At 39.5% G+C, this 24219-nt stretch overlaps 1 protein-coding gene across 19 annotated transcripts in view; it reads left to right on the top strand.

Annotated features, from left to right (window-relative positions):
• The window catches only part of PATJ (PATJ crumbs cell polarity complex component), a 424482-nt gene that overhangs the window by 57129 nt on the left and 343134 nt on the right, over positions 1-24219 (top strand). For all 19 annotated transcript variants that reach the window (XR_013401362.1, XR_013401361.1, XR_013401351.1 and 16 more), the window contains 4 exons: positions 230-371; positions 9615-9761; positions 13473-13549; positions 16481-16537. Coding sequence is in view for 16 of the 19 variants with exons in the window: in XM_077954993.1 (XP_077811119.1) it covers positions 230-371; positions 9615-9761; positions 13473-13549; positions 16481-16537 (423 nt within the window). In the remaining 3 variants the exon portion in view is untranslated. The remainder of the gene's footprint in view (positions 1-229; positions 372-9614; positions 9762-13472; positions 13550-16480; positions 16538-24219) is intronic.

Below are 24219 nucleotides of genomic sequence, written 5' to 3'. Positions count from 1 at the left end.
TGTTTAGTAGAGATGGGGTTTCGCCATGTTGGCCAGTCTGGTCTCAAACTCCTGACCTCAGGTGATCCACCCACCTTGGCCTACCAAAGTACTGGGATTACAGGTGCGAGCCACCATACCTGGCCTAAATAATTTATTTTTGGAATGAAAGGAATTACCTCATTTTTGCCAGAGCTAAAAATAGTAGCTAACTTGAAACCTCTGTTTACTGTTTCTCTTGATGTTTTAGGTCAATGGCGTGAACATTCAGGGTTTTGCCAACCAAGATGTTGTTGAAGTATTACGAAATGCAGGGCAGGTGGTACACCTAACCCTAGTTCGAAGGAAGACATCCTCATCTACTTCTCCACTTGAACCACTTTCAGCCAGAGGTGATTAATTTGCCACCCCTCTATCCCTCAAGTAGTTTACGTTTGGAAGAGCAGTTCAATTTTGGAAGTTGCTGCATGAGTCTCAGCAGGAAATGTTGTCCCGCCTCGTGTAATGCACTGATGGAGAAATGAGTCAGCTCATTTGTTCATTGAAGAAGTGTTTTCTTTGCTTACTATGTCAGTCAGAATGGTAGGATGTGCACCTTGACATGCACTAAGCTCTGAGAGCATCTCTAAATGGAGATGAAAATCATTTTTTCTAAAAGCTTTCAAATTTCATTGATTACATATATTTGAATAATAAAGCTTTGACACCTTTGTTGGGGGAATCTCATTTGTCTAATGCTTTGACATTTTGCAGACTTCAGGTTTCCTATTACTGCCTCAAAAAAAGGCTGGAGTGCAGTGTACTGGGATTACAGGTGTGAACCACAGTTCCCGGCTGCATGTCAGTTTTCAATTATCAACTTATAAATGTATAGATGAACAAAAGTTGATAATCGTGGAAACACATATTCAATTTAGAATGAGTGACTTACTGGGTGCAGTAATTCTAACCATGCTTGGTGGCTCACACCTGTAATTCCAGCACTTCTGGAGGCCGAGGCAGGAGAATCGCTTGAGGCCAGGAATTTAAGACCAGCCTGGCCGACATAGGGAGACCCCTTCTGTACAAAAAATTAAACATTAGCTGGGCCTGGTGGCACCCACCTGTATTCCCAGCTACTCAGGAGACTCAGGCAGGAGGATGACTTGAACCTAGGAGTTTGAGGCTTCAGTGAGCAAAAAAGTTGCCACTGCATGCTGGCCTGGGTGACAGAATCAGACCTGTCTCTTAAAAGGAAAAAAAAAAAACGTGACTAGTTATATAACTAAGAAGTAAGAAATACTTCAATTAGAATTTGACAGAAGATCATTTTTTTCCTCTGGAAATATTCCTCCGAAGATAACAATACACCCGGAAGCCTTTGCTTTCAGCCAATAGTGATTTGTATTTCAGTTAGAACTTCTTCTCTTTTATGTGATAGTAGAACTTTTGTTGCTGAAAGACAGATGCCAACTGCATCCAATGTATGAAATTAAAAATTGCCTAAATAGTGCAAATTGTACAAATGCCATTTAATTTTTTAAATTAATGAATTATTTATTTTTATTTATTTTTTGAGAGGGAGTCTTGCCCTACCGCCTAGGCTGGAGTACAGTGGCGCGATCTCGGCTCATTGCAAGCTCTGCCTCCTGGGTTCACGCCATTCTCCTGCCTCAGCCTCCCGAGTAGCTGGGACTACAGGCGTCCGCCACCATGCCTGGTTAATGCTTTGTATTTTTTAGCAGAGACGGGGTTTCACTGTGTTAGCCAGGATGGTCTCGATCTCCTGACCTCGTGATTTGCCTGCCTCGGCCTCCTAAAGTGCTAGGATTACGGGCCTGAGCCACCGCGCCCGGCCTATTTATTTATTTTCAGGATGGATGGAGTTTTACTCTTGTCACCCAGACTGGAGTGCAATGGTGCCATCTCAGCTCACTGCAACCTCCACTTCCCGTGTTCAAGTGATTCTCCTGCCTCAGCCTCCCGAGTAGTTGGAATTACAGGCGCTGCCCGCCACCATGCCTGGCTGATTTTTTTATTTTTAGTAGAGACAGGGTTTCATTATGTTGGCCAGGCTGGTCTCGAACTCCTGACCTCGTGATCTGCCTGCCTTGGCCTCCCAAAGTGCTTGGATTACAGGCGTGAGCCACCCCGCCTGGCACAAATGCCATATTGACCTTAAGTAGCTTACATAAATATTTATATAAATATATATTTTTTAATTTAACAATTTTTTTATTTTTATAGATTCAGGGGATAAATGTGTAGGTTTATTACATGGATATATATGCATAGTGTTGGGATTTGGGCTTCTAGTATACCCATCACCCAAATAGTGAACATCATACCGAATATGTAATTTTTCAACCCTCACCCCCTCTCCACCAGCCTCCTTCATTCTGGGATCCACAGTGTTTATTATCTTCTTCTGCATGTCTGTGTGTACCCATTGTTTAGCTTTTACTTATAAGTGAGAACATGGAGTGTTTAATTTCCTGTTTCCGAGTTATTTCACTTAGAATAATGGCCTCCAGCACCATTCATGTTGCTGAAAACAAAACAAAACAGAACATAATTTCATTCTTTTTATGGCTGTATAGTAGTCCATGGTATATACTACATTTTCTGTATCCTATCATCTGTTGATGGACACTTCGATTGCTTTCATGACTTTGGTATTACAAATAGTGCTGAAATAAATGTACTAGTACCTGAATATTTTTGATAGAACTATTTTTTTTCTTTTGAGTAGATACCAAGTAGTGGAGTTACTGGGTCAAATGGTTGTGCTATTTTTAGTTCTTTAAGAGATCTCCATACTGTTTTCCACATCGACAGAAGTTGTACTAATTTACATCCCCACCAACAGTGTATAAGTGTTCCCTTTTCTCCACATCCTTGCCAATATCAGTTATTTTTTGACTTTTTAATAATGGCCATTCTGACTGATACGAGATGGTGTCTCGTTGTGGTTTGAATGTGGTTTTAATTGCAGGATTGTTAGTTTGTTGGCTACTTATATGTCTACTTTTGAGAAATGTCTGTTCATGTATTTTGCCCACTTTTTAATGGGGAGTTGTTTTATTCTTATTGAGTTGTGTGAGTTCCTTCTAGAACCTGAATATTAGTCATTCATTGGAGACATACTTTGCAAATATTTTCTCCCATTCTGTAGGTTGTCTGTTTACTGTGTTGACTACGTTGACTACTTATTTTGCTATGCAGAAGCTTTTTTTTAAATTTAATTTTTATTTTTTTTTAATTATACTTTAAGTTCTAAAGTACATGTGCATGACGTGCAGGTTTGTTACATATGTATACATGTGACATGTTGGTGTGCTGCAACCATTAACTCATCATTTATATTAGGTATTTCTCCTGATGCTATCCCTCCCCACTCCTCCCACCCTACAACAGGCCCCGGTGTGTGATGTTCCCCACCCTATGTCCAAGTGTTCTCATTGTTCAGTTCCCACCTATGAGTGAGAACATGCGGTGTTTGGTTTTCTGTCTTTGCAATAGTTTGCTCGGAATGATGGTTTCCAGCTTCATCCATGTCCCAGCAAAGGACATGAACCCATCCTTTTTTATGGCTGCATAGTATTCCATGGTGTATATGTGCCACATTTTCTTAATTCAGTCTATCATTGATGGACATTTAGGTTGGTTCCAAGTCTTTGCTATTGTAAATAGTGCCACAATAAACATACGTGTGCATGTGTCTTTATAGCAGCATGATTTATTAATCCTTTGGATATATACCCAGTAATGGGATGGCTGGATCAAATGGTATTTCTAGTTCTAGATCCTTGAGGAATCGCCACACTGTCTTCAACAATGGTTGAACAAGTTTACACTCCCACCAACAGTGTAAAAGTGTTCCTATTTCTCCACATCCTCCCCAGCACCTGTTGTTTCCTGACTTTTTAATGATCACCATTCTAACTGGTGTGAGATGGTATCTCATTGTGGTTTTGATTTGCATTTCTTTGATGACCAGTGATGATGAGCATTTTTTCATGTGTCTGTTGGCTGCATAAACGTCTTCTTTTGAGAAGTGTCTGTTCATATGCTTTGCCCACTTTTTGATGGGGTTGTTTGATTTTTTCTTGTAAATTTGTTTAAGTTCTTTGTAGATTCTGGATATTAGCCCTTTGTCAGATGGGTAGATTGCAAAAATTTTCTCCCATTCTGTATGTTGCCTGTTCACTCTGATGGTAGTTTCTTTTGCTGTGCAGAAGCTCTTTAGTTTAATTAGATCCCATTTGTCTATTTTGGCTTTTGTTGCCATTGCTTTTGGTGTTTTAGTCATGAAGTCCTTGCCCACGCCTATATCCTGAATGGTATTGCCTAGATTTTCTTCTAGGGTTTTTATGGTTTTAGGTCTAACATTTAAGTCTTTAATCCATCTTGAATTAATCTTTGTATAAGGAGTAAGGAAGGGATCCAGTTTCAGCTTTCTACATGTGGCTAGCCAGTTTTCCCAGCACCATTTATTAAATAGGGAATCCTTTCCCCGTTTCTTGTTTTTGTCAGGTTTGTCAAAGATGAGATGGTTGTAGATGTGTGGTATTATTTTTGAGGGCTCTGTTCTGTTCCATTGGTCTATATCTCTGTTTTGGTACCAGTACCATGCTGTTTTAATTACTGTAGCCTTGTAGTATAGTTTGAAATCAGGTAGCATGATGCCTCCAGCTTTGTTCTTTTTACCTAGGATTGTCTTGGCAATGCGGGCCTTTTTTTGGTTACATATGAACTTTAAAGTAGTTTTTTCCAATTCTGTGAAGGAAGTCATTGGTGGCTTGATGGGGATGACACTGAATCTATAAATTACATTGGGCAGTATGGACATTTTCACGATATTGATTCTTCCTATCCATGAACATGGAATGTTTTCCCATTTGTTTGTATCCTCTTTTATTTCGTTGAGCAGTGGTTTGCAGTTCTCCCTGAAGAGGTCCTTCACATCCCTTGTAAGTTGGATTCCTAGGTATTTTATTCTCTTTGAAGCAGTTGTGAATGGGAGTTCACTCATGATTTGGCTCTCTGTTTGTCTGTTATTGCTGTGTAGGAATGCTTATGATTTTTGCACATTGCTTTTGTATCCTGAGACTGCTGAAGTTGCTTATCAGCTTAAGGAGATTTTGGGCTGAGACAGTGGGGTTTTCTAAATATACAATCATGTCATCTGCAAACAGGGACAGTTTGACTTCTTCTCTTCCTAATTGAATATGCTTTATGTCTTTCTCCTGCCTGATTGCCCTGGCCAGAACTTTCAACACTATGTTGAATAGGAGTGGTAAAAGAGGGCATCCCTGTCTTGTGCCAGTTTTCAGAGGGAATGCTTCCAGTTTTTGCTCATTCACTATGATATTGGCTTGTGGGTTTGTCATAAATAGCTCTTATTATTTTGAGATACCTTCCATCAATACCGAATTTATTGAGAGTTTTTAGCATGAAGGGCTGTTGAATTTTGTCAAAGGCCTTTTCTGTATCTATCGAGATAATCATGTGGTTTTTGTCTTTGGTTCTGTTTATATGATGGATTACATTTATTGATTTGCACATCTTCAACTAGCCTTGCATCCCAGGGATGAAACCAACTTGATTGTGGTGGATAAACTTTTTGATGTGCTGCTGGATTTGGTTTGCCAGTATTTTATTGAGGATTTTTGCATCGATGTTCATCAGGGATATTGGTCTAAAATTCTCTTTTTCTGTTTGTTGTGTCTCTGCCAGGCTTTGGTGTCAGGATGATGCTGGCCTCATAAAATGAGCTGGGGAGGATTCCCTCTTTTTCTATTGATTAGAATAGTTTCAGAAGGAATGGTACCAGTTCCTCTTTGTACCTCTGGTAGAATTTGGCTGTGAATCTGTCTGGTTCTGGACTTTTTTTGGTTGGTAGGCTATTAATTATTGCCTCAATTTCAGAACCTGTTATTGGTCTATTCAGGGATTCAGTGTTTTCCTGATTTAGTCTTAGGAGGGTGTATGTGTCCAGGAATTTATCAGTTTCTTCTAGATTTTCTAGTTGATTTGCATGGAGGTGTTTATAGTATTATCTGATGTTAGTTTGTATTTCTGGTAGATCTTCCTCCATCCCTTTATTTTGAGCCTATGTATGTCTCTGCACATGAGATGGGTCTCCTGAATACAGTACACTGATAGGTCTTGACTCTTTATCCAATTTGCCAGTCTGTGTCTTTTAATTGGGGCATTTAGCCCATTTACATTTAAGGTTAATATTGTTATGTGTGAATTTGATCCTGTCATTATGATATTTGCTGGTTATTTTGCCCGTTAGTTGATGCAGTTTCTTCCTAGCATTGATGGTCTTTACAATTTGGCATGTTTTTGCAGTGGCTGGTACTGATTGTTCCTTTCCATGTTTAGTGCTTCCTTCAGGAGCTCGCCTGGTGGTGACAAAATCTCTCAGCATTTTCTTGTCTGTAAAGGATTTTATTTCTCCTTCACTTAGGAAGCTTAGTTTGGCTGGATATGAAATTCTGGGTTGAAAATTCTTTTCTTTAAGATTGTCCAATATTGGCCCCCATTCTATTCTGGCTTGTAGAGTTTCTGCGGAGAGATCTTCTGGTTAGTCTGATGGGCTTCCCTTTGTGGGTAACCCGACCTTTCTCTCTGGCTGTCCTTAACATTTTTTCCTTCATTTCAACTTTGGTGAATCTGACAATTATGTGTCTTGTGGTTGCTCTTCTCAAAGAGTATCTTTGTGGCGTTCTCTGTTATTTCCTGAATTTGAATGTTGGCTTGCCTTGCTAGGTTGGGGAAGTTCTCCTGGATAATATCCTGAAGAGTGTTTTCCAACTTGGTTCCATTCTCCCCATCACTTTCAGGTATACCAATCAAACATAGATTTGGTCTTTTCACATAGTCCCATATTTCTTGGAGGCTTTGTTTGTTTCTTTTTACTCTTTTTTCTCTAAATTTCTCTTCTTGCTTCATTTCATTTATTTGATCTTCGATCACTGATACCCTTTCTTCCATTTGATCAAATTGGCTACTGAAGCTTGTGCATTCGTCACATAGTTCTCATGCCAAGGTTTTCAGCTCCATCGGGTCATTTAAAGTCTTCTCTACACTGTTCATTCTAGTTAGCCATTCTTCTAATCTTTTTTCAAGGTTTTTAGCTTCCTTGCGATGGGTTCGAACGTCCTCCTTTAACTTGGAGAAGTTTGTTATTACCGATCATCTGAAGCCTCCTTCTGTCAGCTTGTCAAAGTCATTCTCCATCCAGCTTTGTTCCATTGCTGGCAAGGAGCTGCAATCCTTTGGAGAAAGAAGAAGAGGCACTCTGTGTTTTAGAGTTTTCAGCTTTTTGGCTCTGTTTTTTCCCCATCTGTATGGTTTTAGCTCCCTTTGGTCTTTGATGATGGTGACCTAGAGATGGTGTTTTGGTGTGGATATCCTTTTTGTTTATGTTGGTGCTATTCCTTTTGATTGTTAGTTTTCCTTCTAACAGTCAGGACCCTCAGCTGCGTGTCTGCTGGAGTTTTCTAGAAGTCCACTCCAGACCCTGTTTGCCTGGGTATCACCAGTGGAGGCTGCAGAGCAGCAAATATTGCAGAACAGTAAATATTGCTGCCTAATCCTTCCTCTGGAAGCTTCATCTCCAAGGGGCACCCAGCTGTATGAGGTTTCAGTCGGCCCCTACTGGGAGATGTCTCCCAGTTAGGCTACTCGGGAGTCAGGGACCCACTTGAGGAGGCAGTCTCTCTCTTCTCAGATCTCAAACTCCGTGCTGGGAGAACCAGGGCTCTCTTCAAAGCTGTCATACAGGGACTTTTAAGTCTGCAGACGTTTCCGCTGCCTTTTGTTCAGCTATGCCCTGCCCCCAGAGGTGGAGTCTATAGAGGCAGGCAGGCCTCCTTGAGCTGCAGTGGGCTCCACCCAGTTGGAGCTTCCCAGGCGCTTTGTTTACCTTGTCAAAACTCAGCAATGGCGGACGTCACTCCCCCAGCCTCGCTGCCACCCTGCAGTTCAATCTCAGACTGCTGTGCTAGCAGTGAGCAAGGCTCCATGGGCGTGGGACCCGCCAAGCCAGGCATGGGATTTAATCTCCTGGTGTGCCATTTGCTAAGACCGTTGGAAAAGTGCAGTATTAGGGCAAGGGTGTCCCGATTTTCCAGGTAGTGTCTGTGACGGCTTCCCTTGGCTAGGAAAGGGAATTCCCTGACCCCTGTGCCTCCCGTGTGAGGCGATGCCCCGCGTTCCTTCAGCTTACACTCCGTGGGCTGCACCCACTGTCCAACCAGTCCCAGTGAGATGAACCCAGTACCTCAGTTGGAAATGCAGAAGTCACCTGTCTTCTGTTGCACTCACGCTGAGAGCTATAGACTGGAGCTGTTCCTATTTGGCCATCTTGGAATCCTTCCCTATAATGGTGTTTAATAGCTCTGAAAGAGCTCTTGGCTTCAGTTTATCACACCAACTGAATGTAGGGATACCCAGTATCTGTGAATGAGCAATTCTTGATTCTCGTGTCTCAGCCTCCCCAGTGGCTGGGATTACAGGCATGCGCCATCGTGCCTGTCTAATTTTTGTAGTTTTAGTAGAGATAGGGTTTCACCATGTTGGCCAGGCTGGTCTTGAACACGTGACCTTAAGTGATCCATCTGCCTTGACTTCCCAAAGTGCTGGAATTATAGGCGTGAGCCACTGTGCCTGGCCTTAATTATTTTTTATAAGAATACTTTATAAGTGATGTGTAATTATTTAAAACACAACGTAGAATCACTCTTATGCAACTTATGGTTGACGGTGAAAACTTGAGTAACTCCTATGTTTTTTTTAAAAAAACAGGGTCTTGCTCTGTCACCCAGGCTGTAGTACAGTGGCACGATCATAGCTCACTGCAGCCTCAAACTCCTGGGCTCAGAAAATCCTCCCACCTCAGACTCCCAAGTAGCTAGGACTACAGGTGCACGTCACCATGTCTGGCTAATTTTTAAAGAAGATTTTTTGTTTGGGAGTAGAGATTGGGTCTCACTAAGTTGCCCCGGCTGGTCTCAAACTTCTGGCCTGATATGATCCTCCCACCTTAACCTCCCAAAGCACTCATAGCCATGAGCCACTGCTCCTTTCCAGTTCCTCTATTATTTTACTTAGCTCAATTTAGCAAGATGAGGAATCTCTACACCAAGGGGAATTCTTTCTAACTCCCTTCTAAGTAATAAGGTTACCTGTGTAGGTTTGTTTGTCAGCGTCATGATGATGTCATGCCAGAACATAGGAGAGCCCATAGCAATTGGTCCAGCTATTCTGCAGGTCTTGCTTCCTGCCCACCAGAACAGTAAGAGCTTAGGACTTTAGCATTTTTTTTTTCCCAAGGATATATTGAAAAGCATCTAACCCCTTCTTTGTCATTGAGTTTACCTTGCTTTTCTCTTCTCATTGTTTAGTTCCTTATCCTTTTCAATGCTATTAACAAGTTCATTTTTTAAGGAATTGATTGATTATCTATTACACATGGCATTTTGGGTTTAAGGAATCGTATATGTAAGTTATCTCAGATTTAATAAGGTCATGAAATGGGAGACCAGGAGTAAAATATGCTCACTTAAATATAGTCCTCAACAACTAATAATTCAAGTTAGCATTACAAAAATTTTTTTTAAATATGTATTTTTTGGTTTTAGGAACTGTTGTTGAACCACCCAAACCACCAGCTCTCTTTCTAACTGGAGCAGTGGAAACTGAAACTAATGTGGATGGTGAACAGGAGGAAATTAAAGATAGAATGGATAATTTAAAAAATGACAACATACAAGCCTTAGAAAAATTGGGTAGGTACAAAGCATTCACTTTGCAATAACAGACTTCTTCATTTGTTAACCATTTTCTCTCTTTATATTTAATATAATGTGAGAAATCTTATAGGCATTTTGGAGATATAAAATAGCATATTGTTAATATCAACATCTTTTTTTTTAGATGGAGTTTGTTTTTTCTTCTTTTATTTTTTATTATACTTTAAGTTCTAGGGTACATGTGCACAACGTGCAGGTTTGTTATATATGTGTACATGTGCCATGTTGGTGTGCTGCACCCGTTAACTCGTCATTTACATTAGGTATTTCTCCTAATGCTCTCCCTCCCCGCTCCCCACACCCCACGACAGACCCTGAGATGGAGTTTCATTCTTGTTGCCCAGGCTGGAGTGCAGCGGCATGATCTCAGCTTACTGTAACCTCCACCTCCTAGGTTCAAGTGATTCTCCTGCCTCAGCCTCCCAAGTATAGCTGGGATTACAGGTGCCCGCCACCACACTGGGCTAATTTTTGTATTTTTAGTAGAGATGGGGTTTCACCATATTGGCCAGGCTGGTCTTGAACTCCTGGCCTCAAATGATCTGCCCACCTGGGCCTCCCAAAGTGTTGGGATTACAGGTGTGAGCCACTGTGCCCAGCCAATATCAACATTTTAACACTGTGACAGTTGGAGACCAAGCTCTTGTTTAATTTTTCTTTACTTATGTTAAGTTTTTAATTTCATTTTAATTTTTGTAGAGATGGGGTCTCACTGTGTTGTCCAGGCTGGTTTTAAACTCCTGACCTCAAGCCATCCTCCCACCTTGGCCCCCCCAGAGTGCTGAGATTATAGGCGGGAACCACCTTAGCTTATATATTATCATTGATATGTCTATATCTATAGATTATTGCTGTTTATACACATATAGCATATGTTTCTTTTTCATTATACATGTTTTTTATTATAAAAATTAATAATGTATACATTTCTATAAGTTGCATCGAATTGCCAGGCTGTTATACATTTATTCTTTAATTTTTTTTAAATTGATTTGCAGCTTTGTCCTTTTACTTTGTATTTTGATACCTTAGCTATTATAGTGGACTCTACTCTCCAAGTTCATTGAGTAACAGTTGCACACAGTTCCCTGCATAAAAGTGCCTGGGAAAGCCTCGCCTGCTAAATGAAACTCCTTGAGTACTTAACACCATCCATGTTCCTGAGAAGTTTTGGCTTTTGGCTTTGTCTTGTCTCAGGTCAGGAAAGAATAGCCTATGATTTGGAAATTTACCTTGTTCTTTTTGAGTCAAGTAGATTGCAGTTTATCTTTGCAAATCTGAGTTGAGCTCAGATTTTCAGTAAAAAGTCAGATGAAAATCGAGTACATTCTGAAATTAGATACAGTTTTAGAAATATCCTTTCCATAATAAATGTTCCTTTTTTAAAATTATAATGACAAGACAAAGCTTTTCGTATCATCGTTATACTCACGCTAGGGATAACAGTACTCCTCTATTTTAAATGCTACCTGACGTTTAAAAAACATTATTTACTAAGCTTGGCTTAACTGGGCATGCTTAATAAAATAAATGACAAAACATTCAATTTTTTTTTTTACTAATCAAAGTACCTAATTTTATACAATTTGCACTCAACTTTTACTGTTAGTAATAGAAACAATGAAATTATTTTACTTCTTGATACTTAAGACTTTAACTCCAAGACGTGCACTACAAGATTTTCATCATCAATGTGACGGTCTTGGCATCTTATATACTATGTTCCCATTTTAAATTAAGTCCTACTTGCTAAAATGAAAGCAGGTAAAGAAAGTGAACAGATGGTTCACGAAAGAGGAATACAAAAAGCTAATAACAACACTGACATATCAACTTCATTTGTAATGAAAGAAATACGAATTTTAAAAATGACATACCATTTTTTAGTTATATTTGCAAAAATTAAAGAGTATACCTACAATTGACCAGGAAGTATCAGTTTTAGAAATATTTCATGTGTGCTATTTGGATCAACTTCACTACATTTTTTTCTTCTTGCATATGTATAATTTTAGCTTTAGAGTAAAACCAAAATCTACTAACTGCTATGAGGTTAGCTCTCTTTTTGCCTTTGGAATAATTGTTTCAGATCATCATGTTATTCATTTTTTGATCATTTTGTGTAACCTAGGATTTATTGAGCTGCTGAAAGTATATCTCTTTTCTCTAGCACTTAGGCTTTTGTACTGTGGTTTAAAACACATGACTGTATTTTTGTTGTACAACTGAAAGGTAAAAAGATAGTCAAAAGAATTGCTGGTGAAATGTCAACATTATATTATACATATATATTAACTGTCATATGAGAGCCATGTTTTTAAGCTTAGAATTCAACAAATAAATTGCAAATTTTGTTCAAATTTGTTTACCAGATAAGAAATTACTGGAAATTTATAAGAAGAAATTTATAAGGCAAGATGTTAGAACTCTTAATGTAATTTCTTAAGGAAATACTAACAGGAATAGGCACAAAGGTGCAGAGCCCAAATGAATTTGATTTTTTGTTTTTAATAGGATCTTTGGTTAGTCATCCCCTAAATGAAATCTAGCATAGCAATTAATATAGTTATTTCACGGGTGTTCTTTTATAAATGTAGTAATTTAAGTTCTTTAGTGTTCATTAGTGTTAGTCACTGATTTTTGAGGTTAGCCTGTTTCGCTTAATGATTTGTATTATGTCATTGAACATTATATGCTTATCCAAGATGAGCTGTCCATGCTGAAGACTAAAAGAACTGATACTGCAAGTTACATTTGATTTTAGGCAGATGGTTATATCAGTTGTGATAACTGTTCTGTGACTTGTTTAATCTTAAGACAATATTGAGACAGTTTTTCTTTAAGTTAAAAAACGTAGAAGTTTGTTCATTTTCTGCTACTGCTATGGGTATAAGTTATAACTTCAGTTTTAGTACTTTGACTTTTGCCTATTAGACATTATTCATACTATGCACCATGCACTGAGCTTCTGCCTATAGTCATGTGGAGGACAGGCAAGACACTTAAAATCTGTTTTGGCTGTATAAAATTATGCAACACAGACAGTATTACACTCAAGAAAGTCATAAAGATACAAATATCTTAATAACCAAGCAACAAAAGACTAGTGTGAAACCAGAGTTTCTATTGTATTAAAGCTCATGGAACTTTGACTGAATTAAACCAGACAAGCCTTTATAGCTACCCATGTGAAAAGTCTGATTGTATTGTGTTGATATGCGCTGCTGATAGTAAAGATATCTTGATAAGTTTTTACTTTTCTAGTGGGCAGCTGGAATGGAACTACTTTGAAGTGATTAACATTTAAATTAAATCCTTCTATGTCCTAATGTATTATAAAGCAAAGCCAGATGCATTTTACTTGTAAACTATAGGATGTTTACATATAAACTGTATATAATTTAAATTTCATGTATAACTCATCATGTTCTCTTTCCTTTAAAATATCCCTTAACAAAAAAAGCTCTTTCGTAATTTGGTCACAGCTGGTCTTTACATTTTATGTTAGTTTTATAAGTCACCTCTGATTTACTTTACCTAGTAGACCTAAGTTAATGCATTTTCCTTTTTATTCATTTCCCCTTTACTTACTGAAACTGGACTGTTATTGAAAAATTTAGCAGTTAAGTGTGTTTGGCTCACAGTAGTTTCAACATTCTCTCTCTCTCTCTTTTTTTTAATATCCAGAAAAAGCCCCAGACTCTCCAGAAAATGAGCTGAAATCCAGATGGGAAAACCTATTGGGTCCTGATTATGAAGTAATGGTATGTTAAAATGCTCTAATAAAAAACACTCATGTCTCATTTCACATCAAGTTTCTAACACTACAGTCCAAAGAAATGGGAGAGTCAAAGAATAGCCAGCCTGCCTTTATTTTTCCTTCCTGCCTTTCTTCCCTATTGGATCAGTCAGTTGATTTTTTCCCCCATCTTTAGCATTTTAAGCTGTAAGAATAATTAAGGACTGCACACAAACTTCCCTTAAAATTAGCAGACACTCAGTTCATGTTGAAACCATTTAAGTCGACAATAGACAGAAAACTGTTAGGAGAGAGAGAGCTTGCCTTTAAATTTATAACCTATATCAGCTGCTTAAAATTGCTGGCATTTTTATGATTGCTTTTATGATCTGTTTGTTTTACTGTACACTGAAAGGCCTGTGGATATTAGTCCTATGTTTCACAAAGAATCTTACAGTTTTATGTGAAAAATGAAAGAATGATTATCAAATGTATTTGGAAGAACAGGAAGTAATTTAGGTTAGGTATAAGTTTATAGTACCAGTGGTCCATTAGACTTCCTTTCACCTGCTATTAGATTCATTGAGTAAGGGATTGATTACATTTCCCCATATGAATCCACATGAAGGCAGAAAGTTGTGCTTAGACAAGCCTCTACAGTTTTCACTAAAAGCATTAGTAAAAAAATATTCTTTTAAATTTCTACTCTCATTCACATTTTCTTACATGTTTATTATTAGTACTTGTTGGCTGGTTGGAGATTTAAAAAATCATTTTGGTTTAGATTACCTAGCCACTGTCTGTTGTCACAAAATTTTCAGTGTCATTAGGATGAGTCAATACAATTGACACTTTCTCTTGGTAACTTTATACCTGTGTGTCAGTTTTCCCGAGCTGCTGTTTCTTTGCTTCATAGATTTCAAATATGGTTATTAGGCTATTACCTAGCAAATGGCCTTTCCTACTTATCTTAGTGGTTTGATATTCAAAGGAATTTGCTGTACCAGTATTTACAAATGGCCAGTTTTATGATGGGCTCTTTTTTTGTTAAAAAACATTTTTTTGGCCACATGGGGTAGCTCACACCTGTAATCCCAGCACTTTGGGAGGTCGAGATGGGTGGATCACTTGAGGTTGGGAGTTTGAGACCAGCCTGGCCAATAGGGTGAAACCTTGTATCTACTAAAAATACAAAAATTAGCTGGGTGTGATAGTGGGCACCTGTAATCCCAGCTACTTGGGAAGCTGAGGCAGGAGAATTGCTTAACCCAGGAGGCGGAGGTTGTGGTGAGCTGAGATTGTGCCACTGCACTGTGGCTGGGCGAAAGAGGGAGACTCCACCTCAAAACCAAAAACAAAAAACAAAAAGCAAAAAACGATTTTTTGAGAGACAGGGTCTTGCTTTGTTGCCCAGACTGGAATGCAGTGGTACAATCATAGTTCACTGCAGCTTCAACTTCCTGGGCTCAAGCGATCCTCCCACCTCAGCCTTCTGACTGACTGGGACTACAAGCATGAGCCACCACGCTCACTTAATTTTTCAATTTTTTTTTTAGAGATGGTGTCTCACTGTGTTGCCCAGTCTGATCTCGAGCTCCTAGGCTCAAGTGATCCACCCTCCTTGGCCTCCCAAAGTTCTGGGATTACAGACATGAGCCACTGCCAGCCTTCTGTTAAAATTTTATTCCCCTTATAACTAAACTTTAAAATTTCATTTATTTATTACACGGTGAGGTCATAACAGACAAATTATAAAGAGGAGACAGAATTTGAAGTTGGAAATTTAAAGTGACAGCTATCCATTAAAAGTTGTAGCATCTTGTACCAAGGAATAGTTGGCAGAAAGAAGCCAGGCATGATGGAGAGTGAATGAATGCATGTACTCCAATATTTCTTATTTCATTTTCTTCCAGAATCTGCTTATCTGAAATGCGGTACTTTCAGAAGCTGTAGTTGGGTCATTGTTTAACTTATCCCTTCCTGCCAGATGCATCATATTTTATTAACAAGTTACAGATGCAAATCATCAGTAACATACTTTTGCTTGCAAGGAATTCATTTCTGTGGATGTCCACGATTGAAGCTTAGAATAGTTTTAGGCCAGGATTAAAAGCTTTAAGTATTCCATGAGCTTTCCACCAGGGACCAGGTCTTTCTGTTTGTGTCTTTGCCAGCTATTTCTCCCGGGGAAATGGTTTGAGCTTGTTGTGGAAAGTCAGATGCTTTAGTTTTTCCAAACACATCTGACTTTACTGACCTTGCAAATTTTGTTTTGAGGCTTGAATTTGAAAGTAAAAATGGCCATATTCTTGATTTTGTCAAAAGAGTAAAATTTTTATGCATTTAGCATAATGGAGGATTATATTAAAATTTTAGGGATCATGGATTTTTAAAAATAGTATGGGGGGAGGGGGGAGGGATGGCATTGGGAGTTATACCTGATGTAAATGACGAGTTGATGGGTGCTGACGAGTTGATGGGTGCAGCACACCAACATGGCACAAGTATACATATGTAACAAACCTGCACGTTGTGCACATGTACCCTAGAACTTAAAATATAATAATAATAATAATTTAAAGAAAAACCCAGGCAGGACATAACCATATGAGATGATATACAAGTAATCTATAAACCTCTTTATAACCAAATGAAAACATATTTGGCATATCATTTAGGTATTTAAAAAAAATAGTATATATATTTGCCCATCACCTTCTGTTCAATTTATGCAATTTAGGAAAAAAGATTGTTGTGGAGAACAACAACAAAAAAGTCAAATATACTCTGAAATTTCACATTATGTGTTGTAGATTTCAAAAATATAAGAAAGGTATTAGAATGTAAGTCAAATAGAGTTATCAATATATAGGTTTTACAGATATTTTCAGAAAATGTAGGAAGAAATACAGTTATGTTTTTACAAATACTGGAAATTTTTTTTTTGTAAATTTAGGTTGCTACTTTGGACACACAGATTGCAGATGATGCTGAGTTACAGAAATATTCAAAGGTAAGCATTTTTTATAACAAAGTAAACAGTTTTTTTTTTTTTAAGAGATAGGGTCTCACTATGTTGTCCAGGTTGGTCTCAAACTCATAGGCTCAAGTGATCCTCCCGTATTTGCCTCCCAAAGTGTTGGGATTACAGGTGGAGCCACTGAACTCTGTCCATTTTTCATAGTTTGAAGAACTTTCTTTAAATTCCTGCTGAAGAAACTAAATTAGTGCTGTGACCTAAAGCTTCCAGAACTTAGTCTTGCATGTTTCCTGGAAATGTGATGGGTCTCATTGTTATGAAAGATGATGCCTGGGAAGAACATGGGATCCCTGTGTCAATGTCCAGAAGCCAAAACCTAGGTTTGACTCTTTTGCCCACATTAGATGTAGTATGCAGAGTAACATTGTGCAGTGTGTGTTAGCTTTTTAGATATTATAAGAAGCCCTTTAATATATGTTTCTTAAAAATCAAGACCCAGGAATACAGGCTTTAAAAAAGGCTTCAGGTTCAGCTGTTCAAGGAAAGAAAAGTGGTTTATCTTCTGAGTGTAGGCAGTGGTTGTTCTTGAATTTAAAACTTTTTGGTAAGCTTTATTTCTATTGGCAAGGTGCCAGAAGACAACTTCTACAGTTTTTTTTCCCAGCATTTTTTGTGTCCTGTCACTAAAAATTCCCATTCTGGATAAGCAGAGGCCAGGGCAATTGAAACTTAGAGAAGTCTTGTAGGCGGCTTCCTCAACAATCGATAAGAAAGGAAAGATGTTCTTGTCTGAGTAGTTTCAGAAGTCATACTGTAATTCTGCACGGGATATAAGTGCTGAGCCCACCTTAAACTCTTCTGTCACATGCAGTTTTAAGAATGTATTTTCTTTTTTTTTTTTTGAGACAAAGTTTCACCCTTGTTGCCCAGGCTGGAATACAATGGCGCGATCTTGGCTCACCGCAACCTGTGCCTCCCGGGTTCAAGCGATTCTCCTGCCTCAGCTTCCCTAGTAGCTAGGATTACAGGCGTGCACCACCACGCCCGGCTAATTTTGTATTTTTAGTAGAGATGGGGTTTCTCCCTGTTGGTCAGGCTGGTCTCCAACTCCTGACCTCAGGTGATCCGCCCGCCTTGGCCTCCCAAAGTGCTGGGACTACAGGTGTGAGCCACAGCGCCCAGCTAAAAATGTATTTTCTGCATCCCATGCAGGTTTCATAAGAAGTTGAAAAGTCTTTAGGTAGTGCTGCCATTTTCTTCTTGGTTGAGTATTTGTAATCAATATTTATCTTCCATGATTTTATGCTATGTGTGCCATAATTTTATAGGTTTGAATTTTCTTTTCTTTCTTTTTTTTCACAACGGAGTCTTGCTCTGTCACCCAGGCTGGAGTGCAGTGGCGTGATCTCAGCTCATTGCAACCTCCGCCTCCCAGGTTCAAGCGATTCTCCTGCCTCTGCCTCTCGAGTAGCTGGGACTACATACATGTGCCACCATCCCCGGCTAATTTTTTTCTTTTTTAAGTAGAGATGGGGTTTCACCATGTTAGTCAGGCTGGTCTCGAACTCCTGACCTCAGGTAATCCACCTGCCTCGGCCTCCCAGAGTGCCTGGATTACAGGCATGAGCCACTGCGCCTGGCCAGGTTTGAATTTTCAAGGCTGGCACTGGAGAGTCTTTCTTCTCTTCCCAGTTTACCTGCATCTTGAGTCACTTCATCGTTGTGACTGTGTTGGCCAACTGACCAAGCTTTCCTCAGATGTACAAAATCTGAGGAAAATACAAAAAGCATATGGCTCATCTTATAGTTTAATTTTAAACTATTTACAAAGTCAGATTAGATTAGAGTAGTGACTAAATATTAATTCCCTCTCAATATATTGAGAGGGATTTAATTCAAAATGAGAGTAAGAAATACAAATACAAAGACAGGTGCAGTGGCTCACGCCTATAATCCCAGCACTTTGGGAGGCTGATCACGAGGTCCGGAGTTTGAGACCAGCCTGGCCAACATAGTGAAACCCTGTCTCTACTAAAAATACAAAAATTAGCCAGACATGGTGGCATGCACCTGTAGTCCTAGCTACTTGGTAGGCTGAGGCAGGAGAATCGCTGAACCCAAGAGGCGGAGGTTGTGGTGAGTCAAAATGGTACCACTGCACTTCAGCCTGGGCAACAGAGCGAGACTCTGTCTCAAACAAAAACAAAAACAAAAACAACATAGTGAAACCCTGTCTCAATAAAAATGCAAAAAAATTAGCTGGGCGTGCTAATGGGTGCCTGTAATCCTAGCTAGTCGGGAGGCTGAGGCAGGAGTATCGCTTGAACCCGGGAGGCAGATGTTGCAGTGAGCCAAGATTGCACCATTGCACTCCAGCCTGGGCAACAAGAGGGAAACTCCGTCTCAAAGGCAAACACCTCATCAAGCTTCATTTGTTATTAATTTCTGCATTATAATGTACTGATTACATGGATTCTAGAACCAAACTGCCTCAGTTTAAATTCTGACTTACGCAGAATTTCATAGCTGTGTGATCTTAGAAAATGATCTAAAGTCCATGTCTCAGTTTTTTTATATGTAAAAAGGAAATATTAATACCTGCCTCATAGATTTATACAGAAATTAGCTATGTTATGCTTAATATTGTACCTGCCTTATAAATTTATATAGGTATTAACTATAATATGCCTAGAATAGTTGCAAGCACATAGTAGGCTCTTGTTTTTTGAGACGGAGTTTCGTTCTTGTTGCCTAGGCTGGAGTGCAATGGTGCGATCTTTCTTCCCTTCCCAGTTTACCTGCATTTTGAGTCATTTCATCGTTGTGACTGTAAATCTGAGGAAAATACAAAAAGCAATATGGCTCATCTTGTAGTTTATCATCTTGGCTCACTGCAACCTCTGCCTCCCAGGTTCAAGCGATTATCCTGCCTCGGCCTCCCAAGTAGCTGGGATTAGAGGCACCCACCACCATGCCTGGCTAATTTTTTCTATTTTTAGTAGAGATGGAGTTTCATGATGTTGGCCAAGCTGGTCTCGAACTTGTGCCCTCAGGTGAAGCCTTGGCCTCCTAAAGTGCTGGGATTACAGGTGTGAACCACTGTGCCCGGCCGGGCTCTTATTATTATTTTTCTTATTATCATATAAATCAGTGTTGCATGAAATTGCTCGTTAATTTACACTAAACTCTTATTTTCTGTTTAACTGTCTTCCAGTTAACTAAATTTCCTGTGCCTAATTGGCTGCTGAAGCCCATCTATTAAGTGCTTAATTTTATTTATTTATCTAGTATGGAATTTTCATTTTATTTCTTTTTAGATTATAATCCTCCGGCTAAATTCCCGACATAAAAAAAAAATCTAGGGTGGGCACAGTGGCTGACACCTGTAATCCCAGCACTTTGGGAGGCCGAGGTGGGTGGATCATGAGGTCGGGAGATCAAGACCATCCTGGCTAACACAGTGAAACCCTGTCTCTACTAAAAATACAAAAAATTAGCCGGGCGTGGTGGCGGGCACCTGTAGTCCCAGCTACTCGGGAGGCTGAGGCAGGAGAATGGTGTGAACCTGGGAGGTGGAGCTTGCAGTGAGCCGAGATTGCACCGCTGCACTCCAGACTGGGCGACAGAGCGAGACTCTGTCTCAAACAAACAAACAAACAAAAATCTATATTTTTTATCTGTTCCTGTATTTGCCATCTTTTCCTCTAATTCTTCAGCATGTTAACCATAGCTTATAAAGACTTTAAGTAATTCCAATATCTGGATTAACTTTGGATCTGTTTCTGTCGTTTGATGTTTTGTCTTTTTGTTTGGGTATATCTCTTGTCATGCCAAAATTTGATTAAATGTCTGACAACTATAAAAGGCTTCAGATGATATCATTAGCCTGCTAATGTGTTGACAGAGGGAGGGGAGGGAAGAGAGAGACAGAGAGAGAGAGAGAGAGTGAGAGAGAGTGTGTGTGGTGATACTGGTGGGTGCTCATCTTAGAGATGGGGAAGAGGTACAGTTCTGGTAAGATTCAGACTACCTCTGATTTGCTTCACTTTTAAGACTCAGCCTTGGCCAGGCACAGTGGCTCACACCTGTAATCCTGGCATTTTGGGAGGCCGAGGCAGGAAGATCACCTGAGGTCAGGAGTACAAGACCAGCCTGGGCAACATGGTAAAACCTCGTCTCTCCTACAAATACAAAAATTAGCCAGGCATGGTGGTGGGTGCCTGTAATCCCAGCTACTTGGGAGGCTGAGGCAGGAGAATCACTTGAACCTGGGAGGTGGAGGCCGCAGCGAGCCGAGATTGTGCCACTGCACTCCATCCTGGGCAATGAAGCAAGATTCTGTCTTTAAAAAAAAAAAGACACAGCCTCCCGCGTAATCCACGAAAGACCCTGGGGTGTTTACCAGTCCTGTTATCCTGGTGGAAACTGAACTCTAATCTTCTCTCCTTAGTAGTGTGGGCTGCTGAAATACTTGCTTTACTTTTCCAAGTTTTCCTGATTAGCTTTTCAGCCTCCTGTGCCATATTGTTTTAGAACTCAGGATATGTCCTTGTAGGGAAGTCCTGCCCTGATCAGGCTCCGTTTACGTGGTTCACGTGGTTCAGCTTTACTTGTCCGTTCTCCCACATTAAAGCCTAAGACCCTGAATCATCATGTTTTATAATGTTTTATAATAAGTAAAAGACAGCAAGGAAAAAAGGCACAAAGCACACTTTGTGTACATTTTTAAACAGTGTGATTCTCTTTCTCTAGGCAGAAGATGTTCTTTCTCACTCTCACCCCTTAGTTCTCTGCCTCCACTCTTACTGTGTCATCTTTCCTGATCAACCTCTATGGAATGTACATATACACACACACACACACACACACAAAAATATATATTTGTACTCGGTAACTCTGATATAAATGGGCAGAAGGGCTTTGAGTTGAACATACTTTCAGAACCACCTTATAAAAACTCACTAGTACATTTGGCTGTTCATTCATTCATCAAATATATATTATATGTACTCTGTGCTAGGTCTGCTACTGGGTGCTAGGGTTCCAGAAGAGAACAAAGCAGGAAGAAAAATTCCTGTCCTATAGGACTGATATTTTAATGGGAGGAGGCCAAAAATAAGTAAGTTGTACCATATAAGTGATATGTACCACGGAGAGTATTAAGGCAGGGAACATAGGAAATTCAGGAGTGGGGGTTTGTCTGCAAATTTAGATAGGTTGGTCAGGGAAGGCTTAAGAAAGTAACATTTGATGAAATGCTTTTGGAGGTAAATAACTGGCCTCATTTTTTCTCTAAATAATATGAACAATAATAATTGTGTTGTAGAAGACTAAATAGAAATAATATTTCATATATACCTTAATATAACTTAGTGCCAAGATATAAGAAATATCCAATAAACGGTAGTTTTGTTTCCCAGTTATATGCCTCTAGCACTTTTAGACTGAACATTCAAAGGCCTTTTTCTTTTAATATGCTTTTAAAAACATTTAATTAATTGAAATTTTGTTGTGACAAAAAGTTGCTTTTCTTGTTTCCCTATTTTCTTCACTGGAAGAAAAAAAGTCACCCAAAATTACATTATTCTGTTCCTTTTTTTTTTTGAGATGCAATCTTGCTCTGTTGCCAGGTTGGAGTGCAATGGCACCATCTCGGCTTACTGCAACCTCTGCCTCCCGGGTTCAAGCAGTGTTTCAGCCTCAGCCTCCCAAGTAGCTGGGATTACAGGAACCTGCTATCACACTCAGCTAATTTTTGTATTTTTGTAGAGATGGGATTTCACCATGTTGGCCAGGCTGGTCTTGAACTCCTGACCTCAAGTGATCCACCCACCTTGGCCTCCCAAAATGCTGGGATTACAGGCATGAGCCGCTGTGCCCAGCTGCATTGTTCTCTTTACATATTTAGTTGTTAGCTACATATTTATATATTTGCAGTCAGTATTACCTGCCTTTTGTTTAGTGTGTGTGTGTGTGTGTGCGCGCGCGCATACACATGTGCACGTGTGTATGTGAGATAGGAGGGGTGTGTAGTTTTTCCATGTAACATCATATATTTTTACATTTTTCTACATTAATTTTAGTTATTAAATGTCCACAGAATTTTTCTTCATTTTGATGAGCTATGATTTTTAAGAATCTTCTTATAATTGGAGATTTGCATCTTAATTCAGTAGCTACTAATTTCCCTCTACAATATGTAAGGGAGATTTTAACTAACCAGTCAAAACCGATTTTACAGACGAGAGGATAGTAAAGGTTGCCTAGGTTGAATGACTTGACCGAAATTATACCACTAGATCGTAGTGGAGGCAGGTTGTAGCTTGGTGTGCATTCATCCATTCCTGAACTATTTACTGAGCTCCTACTCTATGCCAGACACTCTGCTACCATCTGTGGGAAGCAAAATGGAAAAGGTCCTTGCTCTCATAGAGCTTAGATTTTGCAATTGTATAGGGGCATGGTAATAGACAAGTAAAAAATAACTTAATAAGATAGTTGTAGATTGTAAGAAGAGCTGCAAATGAATAAACAGTAAATTGAGCGTAACTGGGGTAGGGGACACTTTAGAGCGAGCCAGGAAAAGCTTTTCTGAGCTCAGGCTTGAAGGATAAGAATGTGGAAAAGAGGAGCAGCAGGTCCAGTGGCTCTGCTGTGGGAAAGGGCTCGCGTGTTGGGGGAATAGAAGTTGTTTCTTTCAGTGTCTGGGTCAAACTCAGTGAAGAGCAGAATATTGTTAAATGATGCTGGAGAGGAAGACTAGGTGTTAAAGGGCCCCTTGGGAGCCACGGTGATATGTATGGACTTTGTCTTCGGTGACAGGTAACACCAGTGGGAAGTTTTGAGCAGGGTTTTTTCTATGATCTGAGGTCCAAGCTGGAGGTTTTCCCCTGTCTCATCAGCTTTCTGATTAGAAAAATTATGTTTCTATGGGTCTAGCTGCTTTTAGATGGTTGCCCTGCCATGGCCACCAATCTTGAAGGGATGATTCCAGAAGCATCTATATGACTGAGCGGGGTAGTTTATGCATATCCCAGCACTTTGGGAGGCTGAGGCAGGAGGATCTCGAGGCCAGGAGTTTGAGACCAACCTGGTCAACAGAGGGAGAGGAGACCCTGTCTCTATTTTTTTAAAAAAGAAGCATCTTCATGTATTATGGGCTAATGTTAACAGATAAAATTTTCTTCTGAGGTGGGTGGAGTTGTGGAGAAAGAGGGAGGTGAAAGCTATTTACAGTGACTTAAGCATTAGCTGCACTGCTTCTAGGAAGCTGTTAATCATGACACAAGAACAGTTTTCCCGCATCTAGGGAGACTTGCACTTTTAGGGACGGCTTTCTTGGCAAGTGCTTACTATTAAGATAATCACAGCTCTATGAGGGAGAAGCATTAAGCTCATTCTAGTGACCTTTCTGCTGGCCATCAATTGTAATATGAAGTGAGCATCAGTAATATTGCTTGTGTGGGAAACAAAAACACTAGGTCCTGCTGTCTGGTTTTGACAAAACAGATGGACAAATTTCACTTTATTTCTCTCTTGAGTTATATGTCCTGACCCAGAGAACATTAAAGTATGGTTTCTCCCTAACCACTTTATAATGAACAAATAGAGTTTTTAAGGCAAGTGGGATGTACTGGGCTTTCCAAGAGTTATAGTGTATGTTACTGTTCAGTTACCAGGGCCGGTTCTTTGCTTTAAATATATTTTCTCCTGTA

This window comes from Macaca mulatta, chromosome 1 (genome assembly GCF_049350105.2).
Source record: "Macaca mulatta isolate MMU2019108-1 chromosome 1, T2T-MMU8v2.0, whole genome shotgun sequence".
Classification (NCBI taxonomy): domain Eukaryota; kingdom Metazoa; phylum Chordata; class Mammalia; order Primates; family Cercopithecidae; genus Macaca; species Macaca mulatta.
The sequence above is the reverse complement of the archived record's forward strand: the minus strand, read 5'-3'. Positions and strand labels throughout refer to the sequence as shown.